The sequence below is a fragment of the Electrona antarctica genome (genome assembly GCF_951216825.1).
Source record: "Electrona antarctica genome assembly, chromosome: 7".
Taxonomy (NCBI): Eukaryota; Metazoa; Chordata; class Actinopteri; order Myctophiformes; family Myctophidae; genus Electrona; species Electrona antarctica.
In genome coordinates, this window is record NC_136812.1 from 41,110,612 (window position 1) to 41,124,173 (window position 13,562).

At 44.0% G+C, this 13,562-nt stretch overlaps 1 protein-coding gene across 1 annotated transcript; it reads left to right on the plus strand.

The window, feature by feature from the left end:
* Positions 1 to 4,755: 4,755 nt before the first annotated feature.
* Positions 4,756 to 8,571, plus strand: LOC306926258 (prostaglandin E2 receptor EP4 subtype-like; the record flags this gene model as incomplete). Its single annotated transcript, XM_079505525.1, has 2 exons — positions 4,756 to 6,918; positions 8,233 to 8,571. Exons 1-2 carry the CDS (start codon positions 6,130 to 6,132, stop codon positions 8,569 to 8,571), a joined length of 1,128 nt encoding a protein of 375 aa, XP_079361651.1. The 5' UTR covers positions 4,756 to 6,129.
* Positions 8,572 to 13,562: the final 4,991 nt, after the last annotated feature.

The window sequence follows — 13,562 nt, forward strand, 5'->3', positions numbered from 1 at the left end:
ACAGGACCACAGTTGCCCTCCACGCTACTCTCATGTAGCCTACAAAGGCGAAGCCATGCAGGCCATTCTGCTGGCAGCCTCCCACGTTTTTCCCCTGTGATAAGTCTGTTTATAGAACATAGCACATCTCTCTCATGCACGTCACACACTAAAGTGTGAGCTTGCTGGGTCCCTCTGATAGACTTTTGAACAGGTTAATCTGTCTAAATGCTTAGCATTTATCCATGAATCATTACCATCCATATTTGTAACTATAAGGTGTATACAACTTTTGTTTGAGAGGGTCTAGATTATAAGCTTCTGTGGTTTCTAAATGTGCCAAGCTGTCCTTCAGTAACATAGACAATTTAGCTCTACTTTTATATAGTTTTGGAGGTGGGGGGGTGGCATCTCTACCTTCCAAAAGTCTGTGAACGCTAGCCACCAAATCAGGATTGTGCAGTACAAGTAAGCGATGCCAAGAAAATGAATAAGTGCTACAAAGTAGCAGGTAGACATCAAACCTAACATCTATCCATAACAGGGTTTCTCAAAGTGGGTGCCCTGATGCAAGTCCAGGGGTGATGCAGGATACTTTGATCATTTGGAATGCATAAATATCACTTCAGTTTAACCACTTAGAATGTCTATACTTATTACTTGCACTGTACTTTTACAAACTACACGAAATCTCTTCGCCAAAAATAGCCGATCTACAAGCTCACAACATGTAACATTGTGACATGCTGTGAGCTTGTAGATCAGCTGTTTTTGGCAAATGTTATTTTCCATAATGGCAATACGTTTTGCTCATGACATGCTGTATTTTAGGGGGAAATATTTTACATACCGTAATATAACATAAATATAAGGTGTTGTAAAGTAACAATGTAATTCAGGGGTGTCATGGATGAATGAAAACATTATTTACAGAGGTGGAAGTATCGTGGAATCAATTAGTAATATTGTTGAGGCACTAGAAGTACAAGGTGATGGTGGTGACACTAGTTTTGGGGGAAAGCTGGGAGAGGGAGCCTAGTTATGCACAAAGATAAGACAAGAACTGCGTGTGTCACGGGATCATGCTGTACTAAAATTAAATAGATATCAGGCCTGTGCCATGCAGGTCAGCTTGACTTCAGATGGTCAGAACATATAGCATCAATCCAAGATGTCCATTACTGTAAAAATGCCATATAAAATTATAGTGACTTCCAACTTCCATGTTTTTTTAGTTTTTGTTTTACAATAGTGGACATCTTGGATTGATGCGAATTAAACATACTTATTTTAGGACTTTTAGTATGTTGTTCTGGATACATAGAAATTATGTATGGCAAAAAGACCATGCAGGGCCACACAGTCCGCCTCTCCTGAACTACTCTGCCGGGACTGGGAGGTCTGGTGCGTGGAAGGACTAGGCTCTGTGGGTTGACTCCTGTCCGGGCCCCTCCTACGTTTCACCAGGTCCACTCCTGCTCTCAACAGGCCCAGGACCCGAGCGTTGCACCAGCCAACCAGCACCAGACACTTCATTTAGTAGTGGCGGATTCTTGCTGGCTCTGCTTGCGGCTTGACTGGCCCTCCTAAAGGCCTTACCGTGGGCTGTTGGGCCTCCTCACGGAAGTCAGTCTGGGGCGCCAACCCATACTGCTCCCGGGTGCCGTCTACATTCCGGCTGTCACCCGTCTCTCCGGTGGTCACCAGACTATACCTGGTTGTCACATAGTCTATTCCTATGAGTCACTATAAATAGAACTACTAAGAACGAAAAAACATCACATGGATGCACCTGGGACGTATCAGTGATGTATCCCAAGGTCATCAGGGTTTCGGGTCTCGCAACATCATACCCCTCACTCAGGTGACCCAGCTGTTTACAGTCCCGACTTACGTCCTAGTAGCTACCCACGATCAGTCCCATTAGGGAAGACCAGGGCCACACAGTCCGCCGCTCCTGAACTACTCTGCTGGGACTGGGAGGTCTGGCGCTTGGAAGGCTGTGGCTTCCAAGGCTGTGTGGGTTGACTCCTGTCCGGGCCCCTCCTACGTCTCACCAGGTCCACTCCTGCTCTCACCAGGCCCAGGACCTGAGCGTTGCACCAGCCTCCCAGCACCAGACACTTCATTCAGGAGTGACAGCCGCAATGGTTCCACAGGCTCCACCAGCAGGGAAACGGTGGTGCTGCAGGCTCTGCTTGCGGCTTGAATGGCCCTCCTAAAGGCCTTTCCGTGGGCTGTTTGGCCTCCTCCTCACGGAAGACACAGGTAATAACATCCTGTAGTTATATTGGTTAAAAAGGACAAAAATGAAAATTGGACTCACTCACTATTTTCATATGGCTTTTTGACAATAATTGGTGGCCATTTTGAATTGATGCGAATTAAACATATTTCCGCCAGTAGGATTTCTTATGACTTTTAGTATGTTGTTCTGGTGACTTCATAGAAATGGTCTGTGAAGAAAATAAATCGGTTACCATCATATGACTTTTTGACAATAATTGTCATCAGTCCATTTTGGACCGATGACAATTAAAAATAATTCCAATTTCTTAGGATTAGTATGGTGTTCCGGACACCTCATAGAAATGATCTATGGTGAAAACAATTCTGTTACAATTACTTTGATATGAAATGACTAGTTTGCCCGTTTGACTTCAATTGGCTGGAATGATTCCGAATGAATGATCCTGCAAGAGTGCCAAGGTAGGACACAGGATACAAGAAAGAAAGAGTTGAATGATGTTTTAGTAATTGTTTGCACACTGCCAACATTGCTTGTTTAACTGCCCTAAATGGCCTGTACTCTCTCACTGTGCAGCCTGGTACATAATATACACAAACCCAGTGGAACGTGCCTGGTGCCTGTCTTTATATGATGCCAATCTACTTATCCAACACGATGGCACTATTTACTAACAGTGCTGGTGGGTTTATTTGATTTTGTCGAACTCTAGACTACGCTGCCAAGTTCACATGGAATTAAATCATGGACAAACTTCTGCTGTAGACATTCTTTTGACAAAATGGTGAAATCTTATTCATTTAATTGCTCCACTGCTGCACTCCAACACTTGTTGTCATGAGCAAATGCTCATGACAACAAGGGAACATAAGCTGTTGAGAAATGTTTCTGATGAACAATGACATTTTCATTGCATCCTCTGCATGATGAAACAACATTTTTGCCATGCAAAGATAGTGAATTGAGGCCTGGGCCATGGCTCAGTGGTCCAGGCACCTTGGCTGGTAATCCAGTCTGGCAGTGTGCCGCGGGTTCGACTCCCGATCCCGACGGCCTTTACTGCATGTCTTCCCCCCATCTCTCTCCCCATTTCCTGTCAGCCTACTGTCTGTCCATCCATGAAAAAAGCCACACAAAAAAAACATTTAAAAAGATAGGGAATTGAGAGAGAAAGAGAGAGATACTTTGAATGACTCACTTTATTTTTCAGGCAGCATAATGGCACAGGAGCAACTGATAATAATTACTGACAATATTATATCATGACCAATTTGGCCAAGTAGCTATACAATCCAAGATTCTACCAAAGTTCAACAACAGTTTAAGAACCAGGGAGCCTGGGAGGAGTGAGATACGGAGGACGGTTGAGGTCTAATCGGGAAGTCCTCTTTCCCACTTGTCATTTTTTGTAATTTGACCATCCTGCATATTTCTCACCACTTCCTGGTAGTCCACGACATTGGGGTGAACCCCTGGAGATATGTAAATAGAACTGTACGTATACGCCCATTACTCATTCCATGGAATCCCCTGCCAGAGAACCTCAGGATGGCTGAAAGTAGACACATTTAAGCTAGATCTTAAGACTTTAGTTAATTTTCTTTTAATCTGGAGATCATTGGAATAGCATTTACTGTATTGGGTTCCAGTTACAATTGTCTGCTCATTGAATAAAATTGGTATCCCAACCTGAAAATGTGTTTTCTGTTTAGTAAAGAGCTGATGAGACAGGGAGACCCCTGTTTACTGAACAAACACTCTTTAGCAGTGATTACTAGTATCATAATAATTACCAGAGTTCCCAGAAGCTCTCGCATAAAAACAGGAGGGGCGAGAAAACTATCATAATATAATATATATACTATTATATAGAGCTATTCGACACTTATTTCAACAGGAAAATATCACACCACCTGTAATAACACAGTGGAATTCACTGTTTTAATATTATAAGCAATGACAATAATCATATGAATCACAATTTCCTCTCCGTTTACGGTTGTACATGTGCTTGTAGTGACAGTACGGTTTAAAATTAGGATATAACAACAACATAACAAGTATGTGATTACAATTTTTAGGGGTTTCCCTCTTGGCCAGAGAGACTCGTTGTGAGCATCTCTAAATGTTTACGACCTCATCACAGAACACCAATGTTAAGACATTTGAAATGCACCCACTACACATTTAACTGCACAGCAACGAAGACCATAAAGTAAGCATTAGCAGATTGTACATCCTGTGATTCACTCACTAAATGTCCTAACCATGGTACAACAAACACTAGTCGCCTCATCTAAATATTATTATGTTGAATTTTATGAGCCTTGGAGTTGCACTTTGCCTCCAAGAGTGTGTGTGGGCACGCGTGTGTATACCATATCCATGTTTCTGTGTGCAGGCGTCTATATGATGATGATACTTTGTCACACACACACACACCAAGAGTGTGTGGGCGCATGTATGCACACGTGTGTACTGTGTATACCATATCCATGTTTCTGTGTGCGGGCATCTATATCATGATGATACTTTGTCAGATCAAGTACTGCATGTGTTGATCTGACAAAAAAAAAAACTAAGAAAAGAAGCTACATACATTTAACAACATAGCCTACTGTAATTACAATCACAGAACTTAGTCAGAAGACAATACGCATGTGACCCTGTGCGAGTGTGTGCGCGCGTGCTTGTGTGTGACTCTGTGCGTGCATGTGTGTGTGACTCTGCTTGTGTATCTGTGTGTACAACATAGTGTACCTGTTTTGGGAGCTGTTGTGAGCTAGAGGAGGTCTGCAGAGAAGAACCCCAATGTAAACACCAGCCGTCTGCTAATGAATTAAGTGCACTTTGACATTCAGCACGTGTTCTGTCCAACACACCGCGCAACTCCACTCCTTACAGCCATGTACAGTCATCTGGAACAAAGCAGTGGAATGTGTATACAGTCAGTCTGCATGACAGACAGACACACACACACACACGTTCAGTGAAGAGCTGTACAATTTAAAACATAAACAACACACACACAAAAAATAACATATCATATCTATTGCGGTGGTTTCCAACCTTTTCAGGCTGTGACCCCCCCACCCTGACAAGCACTTGGAATTGTATTTGGGCCCTCCCAAATCATGTGGACCTGACCCACAGGTTGGGAACCACTGGCCTATTGGACCTGAACTCTCATGATTTGTTCTATAAAACAAATCCCTGCTCCAATGGCATGAACTATTAAACAGTGTGATACTGGTATTGTGAATAACACACCCAGGCTGACACTGGAGGGGTGCAATACAGATTATTTTAGTGAATCATTTTAAACCCAGCCCGACATACATAACTTTGTTGGGCAATACAACTGGAATTTGTGAGGCTAGTCGTTGCACTGCAGTGGGATTCCCTAATGGATTGGGGCTCCTTCTTCATTCCTTCTGGAGTGAAATTAATCAGCAGGCTAGCCTAAGCGCTTTTCCCGGCAGGCACGTCTTTCCGGAAATTTAGTGCAGACGAAAACCCCGACCCCTTGAATGTTGTTGACCTCCCCGACAGCCAGAGCCCACAGCTCCACCGTGACGCCAGAGAGACGTGAAGAGGAAACCCTTCTCCTCTATCGCTCACACACCATCCATCCTCCTGTCCTCTCCTCTCCTCCAGCCCCCTGGTTGACTGAGGGGGCGTCGCTATATCAGAGCAGCAGTCTGAGCAGTGTGCTCAGAGCTGTGCGTAATGCTGGACGCGTCCGAGAGCTTGGAGATGCCATATACGCTACAGAATATGTCTTTATTATTTCTCCTATAGTGGATCCAAAGGGGGGTGAATTCTGAAATCATCATCTAACCAAAAGGGACCACAACCAGGGATTTACAACCTAACCGAAGGGATATATAATATATCTTACGATGGAAAATGACACTAATTTTACGCACAGGTCTATCAACGGAACTAGGTCGACCGTTGTGCCGATCCTCATGTTCGCCGGCGGCGCCGTGGGGAACGTCATCGCCATCGTGGTGCTGTCCGTGTCCCGACACAGACAGGGACGCAAGTCCTCGGCGTTCTACAGCATGGTGTGCGGCCTGGCCGTCACCGACCTGCTGGGCACGTGCCTGGCCAGCCCGCTCACCATCGCCAAGGACGTGCTGCAGAACCCGCACCTGTGCGCCTTCCAGTCCTTCCTGCTGCTGTTCTTCGGCTTGGCGGGCCTCAGCATCATGTGCGCCATGTCCGCCGAGCGCTACATGGCCATCTGCTGCCCCTACACCTACCAGCGGTGGGGCGTGAACCGCCGCTTCGCCCAGAAGGCCCTGCTGCTCATTTACGTCTCCAACGTGGCCTTCTGCGTCCTCCCCATGATGGGTATAGCGAGCAGCAAGCTGCAGCCGTCGCGCACGTGGTGCTTCATCCACGACTGGAAGCGGGCGCCCGGCGTGCCCTCGCCGGCGGCCGCGGCGGCCTATTCCTTCCTGTACGCCGGGGTCAGCCTTGTGCTGATCTTGGCCACCATAGTGTTGAACTTTTTCGTGTGCGGGACGTTGCTGATCATGCGGCAGAAGACCGTGCAGCGGCCGGTGACCCGGGCCAGCGTCAGGGAGAGGTGGAGAGCGCTGTCCTCCGCCGCAGAGACGCAGATGATCGCTGTGCTGGTCATGACGTCGGCGGTGGTACTGACCTGCTCCGCACCGTTAGTGGTAGGTCAGAAAAAGAAAAGTAAAGAAATATATTAATAATAATTAATAAATAGTAGGCTACCCAAGATAGGAAAGCCATGTTTAAAGTGGTTGATTAACTCATACTAATATATCTGCCCCTATCTATCTAGTAGGCATAGCAAGGGAAATTCACTCGTAGCAGTTGGTGTTTGGGGAGAGAAGACAAACATTGTGGTAGAACATTGTGGTTTAAAAAGAAATGTCAGTGATATCTGGAGAGAGACATTGGTGTTGAGTTTTTTTTTTCAAATGTAATTTTTGGGTGCTTTGAGCCAGTGGTTCAAACATTTTATTTGTATTTTTTTATGTCAAGGACCCCCAAATTGATGTTAGGCCACGGATCCCCATTTGTAATCCCCTGGACCCCACTTTCAGAACCAGGAGTGATACAGAGCACTTACTCCAGAGAGGACAGTAATGCCGTGTTCACAATGGGCAGATGCAAAATATACAAAGATGCAAAGCTACACAGTGTATTTGTAGCTGCTGTAGCTTTTGCAGCAGCTACAAACGTTGGATGCATCTTTCCATCTTCATGTCGCTGGCTTCCATTGACAGTGTGAACGCAGCGTAACAGTGATGTATAACAGATGAGTGCCATCTGACCTCCAGGGGTCACGTCTCTGCCCCAGCCAATGCAAGTGTGACACACACCTCTGGTTCTCTGGGTAAACTCATATTTTGTCCAGTACTCAGGGACCCTGACCGGGCAGGTCGAGGCAGGCCTCACAAGCTCACAACGTTGTGAGCTTGTAGATAGGCTGTTTTCAGCAAGTGTAAAATCAGCCATTATATGATGCATCAAGGCCCACCAAAATACATATAGTCAACTAAATCATGACTAAAATGTGACTAAAGCTAAATGAAAACTATTCAAGAGACTATATGACTAAAACTAAAATCGAAATTTGCTGCCCAAAACAACACTGCAGGGAAGAATATATTGGGGATAGCATGGTAATTTTAGATAGGCTATAGTGCTACGAAGTACGGATGGCAATGTTTAACTTGCAATCTCTGCATTACAATAAGGTCTTGATGTCATGTCAGAATGGTTTTGGGTACCCTAATAGGGATTTATTGCATTTGTAAACAAAATATTTAAAGCAACCTATTATTTAATGGCCAAAGATGATAGGGATTTGTCCTGATGAAGGTCATCGGACCGAAAGCTTGGCATTTGTTTATTACAAGAAACTCCTTCTAAGAAATTACCTCCTTCTCTTATTGTGCATGGCGCTTAAAAAGCATGTAGAGATGTACACATTTTAATCGTTGCCATGTTGTTTCCAGGTGCGTGTCTTTGCCAACCAGCTCACGCAGGTCAACGACATCGGAGCGGACCTCGCTGCGATCCGGATTGCGTCAGTCAACCCCATCCTTGACCCCTGGATCTACATCTTGCTCAGAAGGACGCTGTTTCGCAGAATACTCAGTGTGTCCAAAACCATCTGCCAGACGCGCAAGAGAAGAGTGGTGACGACGCCGCAGAGGCACCTGCTCGGCCCAGAGTTCACCAAGGACACTCACGTTTTCACACAGCTTTTGTGCAACACAAACATCATCACTCAGCTTCCGGCCGCAGTCACGTTGACGAGCGACGACAGCGCAGAAAGCGCTCAGCCGTCATAAACAACCGACCACCACTACTACAGACTTTTGTAAACACAGATGGACAGTACTGAAATCATAAGGCATGAAGTCAAGAACCATGACCAGGCTTGAACCAGACTTCACAGAACTTCACTAGTTTTACTGAATTAATAACCAATGTGCGTTACATTTTCTCACACACACACACACACACACACACACACACACACACACACACACACACACACACACACACACACACACACACACACACACACACACACACACACACACACACACACACACACACACACACACACACACACACACACACACACACACACACACACACAAACACACACACACACACGATGGTGGACTAAACGCACCAAACCTGCTCATTGCGAGCATAGGGGTTCAGTGTCTTGCTCAAGGACACTTCATCACTAAGCCAGGTGTGGGGCCGGTGATTCAATTTCAAACTAGCGGCCACTCTACCTCCTGAAGCACTGTTGCCCTGAGTAGGGCCATTACAGGGCATACTAGCTGTACGAGAGTACTGTGCAGAACCCACTGGTTTTTCCATTTCAATCCTGCTATGGTACAGTACTGTTTGTATGTTAGAAAACAGTGCAATATGTTCCTTAACAGGATGCATCTATCGTACATACACGTACTGAACAAAAGGCTGTGCAAAACATGCCCCAGAATGAGTTTTGTATGGAACACTTGGAACACTTGTGCACTAGTGGAAAAAGATACCGTGGCTTCGAACCGAAACTGAGATGGGTGGTGAATGAGCACCACCTGCAGGCTGGTTCTGGCCTCACAGCAGTTCGACACAATGGAGGGCGTTGGTGATCAACTGTTGGAACATCAACAACAATCTTAGAGAGACGGTGGCTCTTTCAAATCAATATCAATACCTTCATTTTAAATCAATGCATTTATTTTCTACTAGCAGGACCTTTCTCTGTCTTCTCTGGTTCCGGGTCAGGTTTTCTAGAAATGAAAAGGCACTGAACTTAAGCTAACTTATAGGTCATGGTAGACCAAAAGTTGGTAGGCTACACCACTACAGTCAAGTATGTGAGCTGTGTAAAGGCTGTAAGAGCATAACATGTATGTTTTCCCTCACTACTCATGTTCATGAAACAGGACTCACATTCTTAATGGATGTGACATTTCATCAAGGCATTTCTTTGTCTGTCTTGTGGTCAACATAAGCTAAAAGCAGCACACTGACATAGGTGTAGGCCTACTGTGGAATACAATATGTACAGGTTTCTGAATGTGTCACTTTGAAACATAACATCTCCATCTAGATCAGTGGTTCTCAACCTTTTCAGGCCACGACTCTGAAAAATAATTATAACATTAACATAATTAATAAGCCTATCTCACAGAATTTCCCCGCCCCCATTAGAAAATGTACTTAGATTCTCCAGAGAAAAAAACGTGTAAATGCTCATGTTAAAGACACCACTATTTACCGGAAGTGGGCGTGGAAAGCGGGCTGTGAGATAGGCCTATTATAACATTTAGTTTGACTCGCTTCCACAGATAAATAGTGTAAATACTTTAAAAAGGTTTGCCATTTTCTTATATAATTTGGCCAATCTTTGACCAGATTTTTTGTGTGAATAAATGAACGTTTTTCATTTATTTCCTTCTTTTTTTTATTAAGCCCTAACCTAACCACACCACAAGGGTCAAGACGGTTTTAGTGTTGTCCCTGCGGTGTGATATGTCTTGTTGCACGTTGACCCATGTTGACCCTAGTGATTGCATGGAATTCAATGGCCCAAACCCCACCAAAGGGTCGAGACGGTTTTAGCGTTAACTCCTTGCAACCGTTTGGACCCAAGGAGTTGCATGGTGACCCTTTGGTGTGGTTAGGGCTTTAATTTAAAAGTCCTTAATGGTCACTTCACTGTCACTGTCATCTGGGACCCCCCAGATGACAGTGGGGGGGGGTGGTTGAGAACCCCTGATCTAGATATACAATGCAATATGCATATGACACGTACTGTACAGTTTACAGAATCTCAGTCCAAGGGGCAGCTGTTCTGCTCTCTTTGGATTCTGAAGAGAAGAGAACGGCATTTTACTTGTTAACGTGAAGTTGATTATTGTGGTTTTGAGAGTATTCCAAGAATCAGGTGAAACTGGAATGCCTGGTTTGACTTCAGAGTCCAAGCTGCACAAAGTTTAGTACCATTTTAGTCAGTTAGAGAATACATGCGTTTTGAAGCCACAAGCGTTACGTTTGAAATAATTGCTGTTCGAGTTGCCTTTAAAAAGCATCATGCCAGGTTCATGTCATTTTCCATCGACAACCTTAGCCACAATAAAGCGCAACCATAATTTCCCAAAGAGTCTTTAGGTTTGAGATAACGTGCTTGTTCACGTTTTCTTCATATTCAATAAACATTAGAGATGGTTAGTTGAAACTCACTGGATCGTTGAATGCCCTCTGCAAGCTAATATTTGAGCTAAAAAAGCAGCACTTGTAAGGAACTATTCCTCCGGGTGTAATAAGGGGGAGGCGTCATAAGGCGTCCTGTGGCACTGTTAACAGTTAACGCATGTATTAGTGTAAAACAGTCATTTTAGATCAAATAAAGTGTAGTGACTTTCATAATAAAAATAAAAACGTCGGTTTCCGAGGCTACCTATACCTAGGAACTTCAATTTACACTGTAGACTAATTTTTCCCAAACCTTTTCAACATGAATGGCAATGAATGATGTTTAAAAAATATTGGCTACTAAAGTATACAGTACATAACATTTGTTGAAGACGGGGGCCGTCTCTGCTAATGGCAAAATTAGACTGGTGTGGTCCTTTAAATCAAATTAGTATGTCAAATTGGAATAATCTTTCATTATATTTCAAACATGTGAGTGCCATGCGAGTCCAAAAAGTAGTATTCCTAGCGGCTGAAATCTGAGACCCAGAGAAACAAACCAGGCATTTTAAATTCTCCTGTTTCTCACAAGCTAAGCCACTATCTTGATATCTGCCAATAAATTATGCATTTTTCATACAGGCGTTTTCAGTTTGTATTTTAAAAGGGTACTTTGAAATGAATGATTGTAATCCGTGTCAAGATTACTCGCTGATTACGGTACATCTCTCGTCAGGTTGAACTTGGGTGGAGCTACGGTACACAAAATGTATGTCATAACAAGCTGTGGACAGTGGGCCATAGGAGAATGAGAACACAGTAAACTGGCCTGCCCTCAGAGGTACAGAACACAGTAAACTGGCCTGCCCTCAGAGGTACAGAACACAGTAAACTGGCCTGCCCTCAGAGGTACAGAACACAGTAAACTGGCCTGCCCTCAGAGGTACAGAACACAGTAAACTGGCCTGCCCTCAGAGGTACAGAACACAGTAAACTGGCCTGCCCTCAGAGGTACAGAACACAGTAAACTGGCCTGCCCTCAGAGGTACAGAACACAGTAAACTGGCCTGCCCTCAGAGGTACAGAACACAGTAAACTGGCCTGCCCTCAGAGGTACAGAACCCACAGCGAGATTGGAGACCAAAATGCTTGATTGTGTGATTTGCTTAGTCCTCCTTTAGTTCCAGTTCAATCTCTCTGCTGTCTTGGAAGAAACCCAAAATAAACTTCAATTTGTTTCAGAAAATGAAAAATATATTTTTCAGGAAATGAAGAAAACCTAATATTTTGAAAACAAAGCAATACTGCCTCATCAAAGTTGGTGTTGTGACTATATAATATATCGTCAATTACTCACATGAGAGGGGGAGAGGTGGTGGAGTTAGCCATTTTAGCAGACAGTTTGAGGGTTTGAATGGAGTTAAGAGGTTTTGTCCAAAGCGCTTTTTAATAATTTCCTTTGGTTCAATATGGTCCAATATGTTTTTTAACCAGACGTAAAGGGTGTTCAATAGCACTGATTTATGAAACAAAAAAACCCCTCAGAAATGGAGTTAGGTTGTTTCCTCCCGACAGCAACAATATGTTAAATCGATTCAGAAGTGATGATCATATAAAAATCATTTAAAAAGTGGATCACACTTACCCAAAAACATGCAGTAATCCTAGTCTATATACTGCCTCCCCTGGTCAGCAGGGGCACATGATGGAGGGGAAAGGAACTGGTTGGAATAACGTGTTCCTTCCACGTGCTACGTCCAACCGGGGAACCCCCCCCGTCAGGTGAAAAGAAGCGGCTTGGAGTTGGACTCCTCATGCATTGAAGGAAGCATGAGGTCAGTCCGTTGCTCTCCCCAGTTTGGAGGGTTGGCAGAGGGAGCGTAGAGCCCAGGATTACAAGATTAGACAAATTGGGTGAAAAAAACTGGGTGAAAAAAAAAGGGTGACAAAAAATAAAATAAAAATAAAACATTGGTCTGTTCTGTAACTCTGCTGCATTTTGTGTCTTCCAGGAACTATTAGAGGCTGCACGTTACACCATTGCTGTAAAAAAAAGTTGTTCCATTGGAATACCGGTAAATGGAGTTGGTGGCACTCTCTCCCTCTATACACTAAAGGTCTTCAACGTTTTTCAGGCCAAGGACCCCTTAGCTGAGAGAGAGAGATGAAGCAGGGACCTCCACTACATATTGTATAAGTGTGGCACACTTTTTCATAATGTCATAGATGGCTTTATAGACATCTTCTCTATTAATATGTTGGATAACCCTGTAATTACTCCGAGAAGCCCCTAGAGGTCTCGGAGCACCTGCCAAACCAACCGAGCCCACACAGACACACACCTGAGGAGTCCACTACCAATTATCTGAAAACATAAGTTAATTTATGGGTTGAGATTATTACTAGAAAACATACTTTAATAAAGTAAGGCCTATTTTATGTTTTGTGTATTCGAACATTCAGCAAAAATACTATAGCTGATCTATTAGATAGGTTATTGGTTATTTTTGGCAAAGAGCTCTGGTGTAGAGGGAAATGCTAGCGAACCTAGGGCTCCATTTTCGTCACCGCTAAACCCCTTATCCCTAAACTTCTTTGCCTTTTTTTTTTTTACTATTTT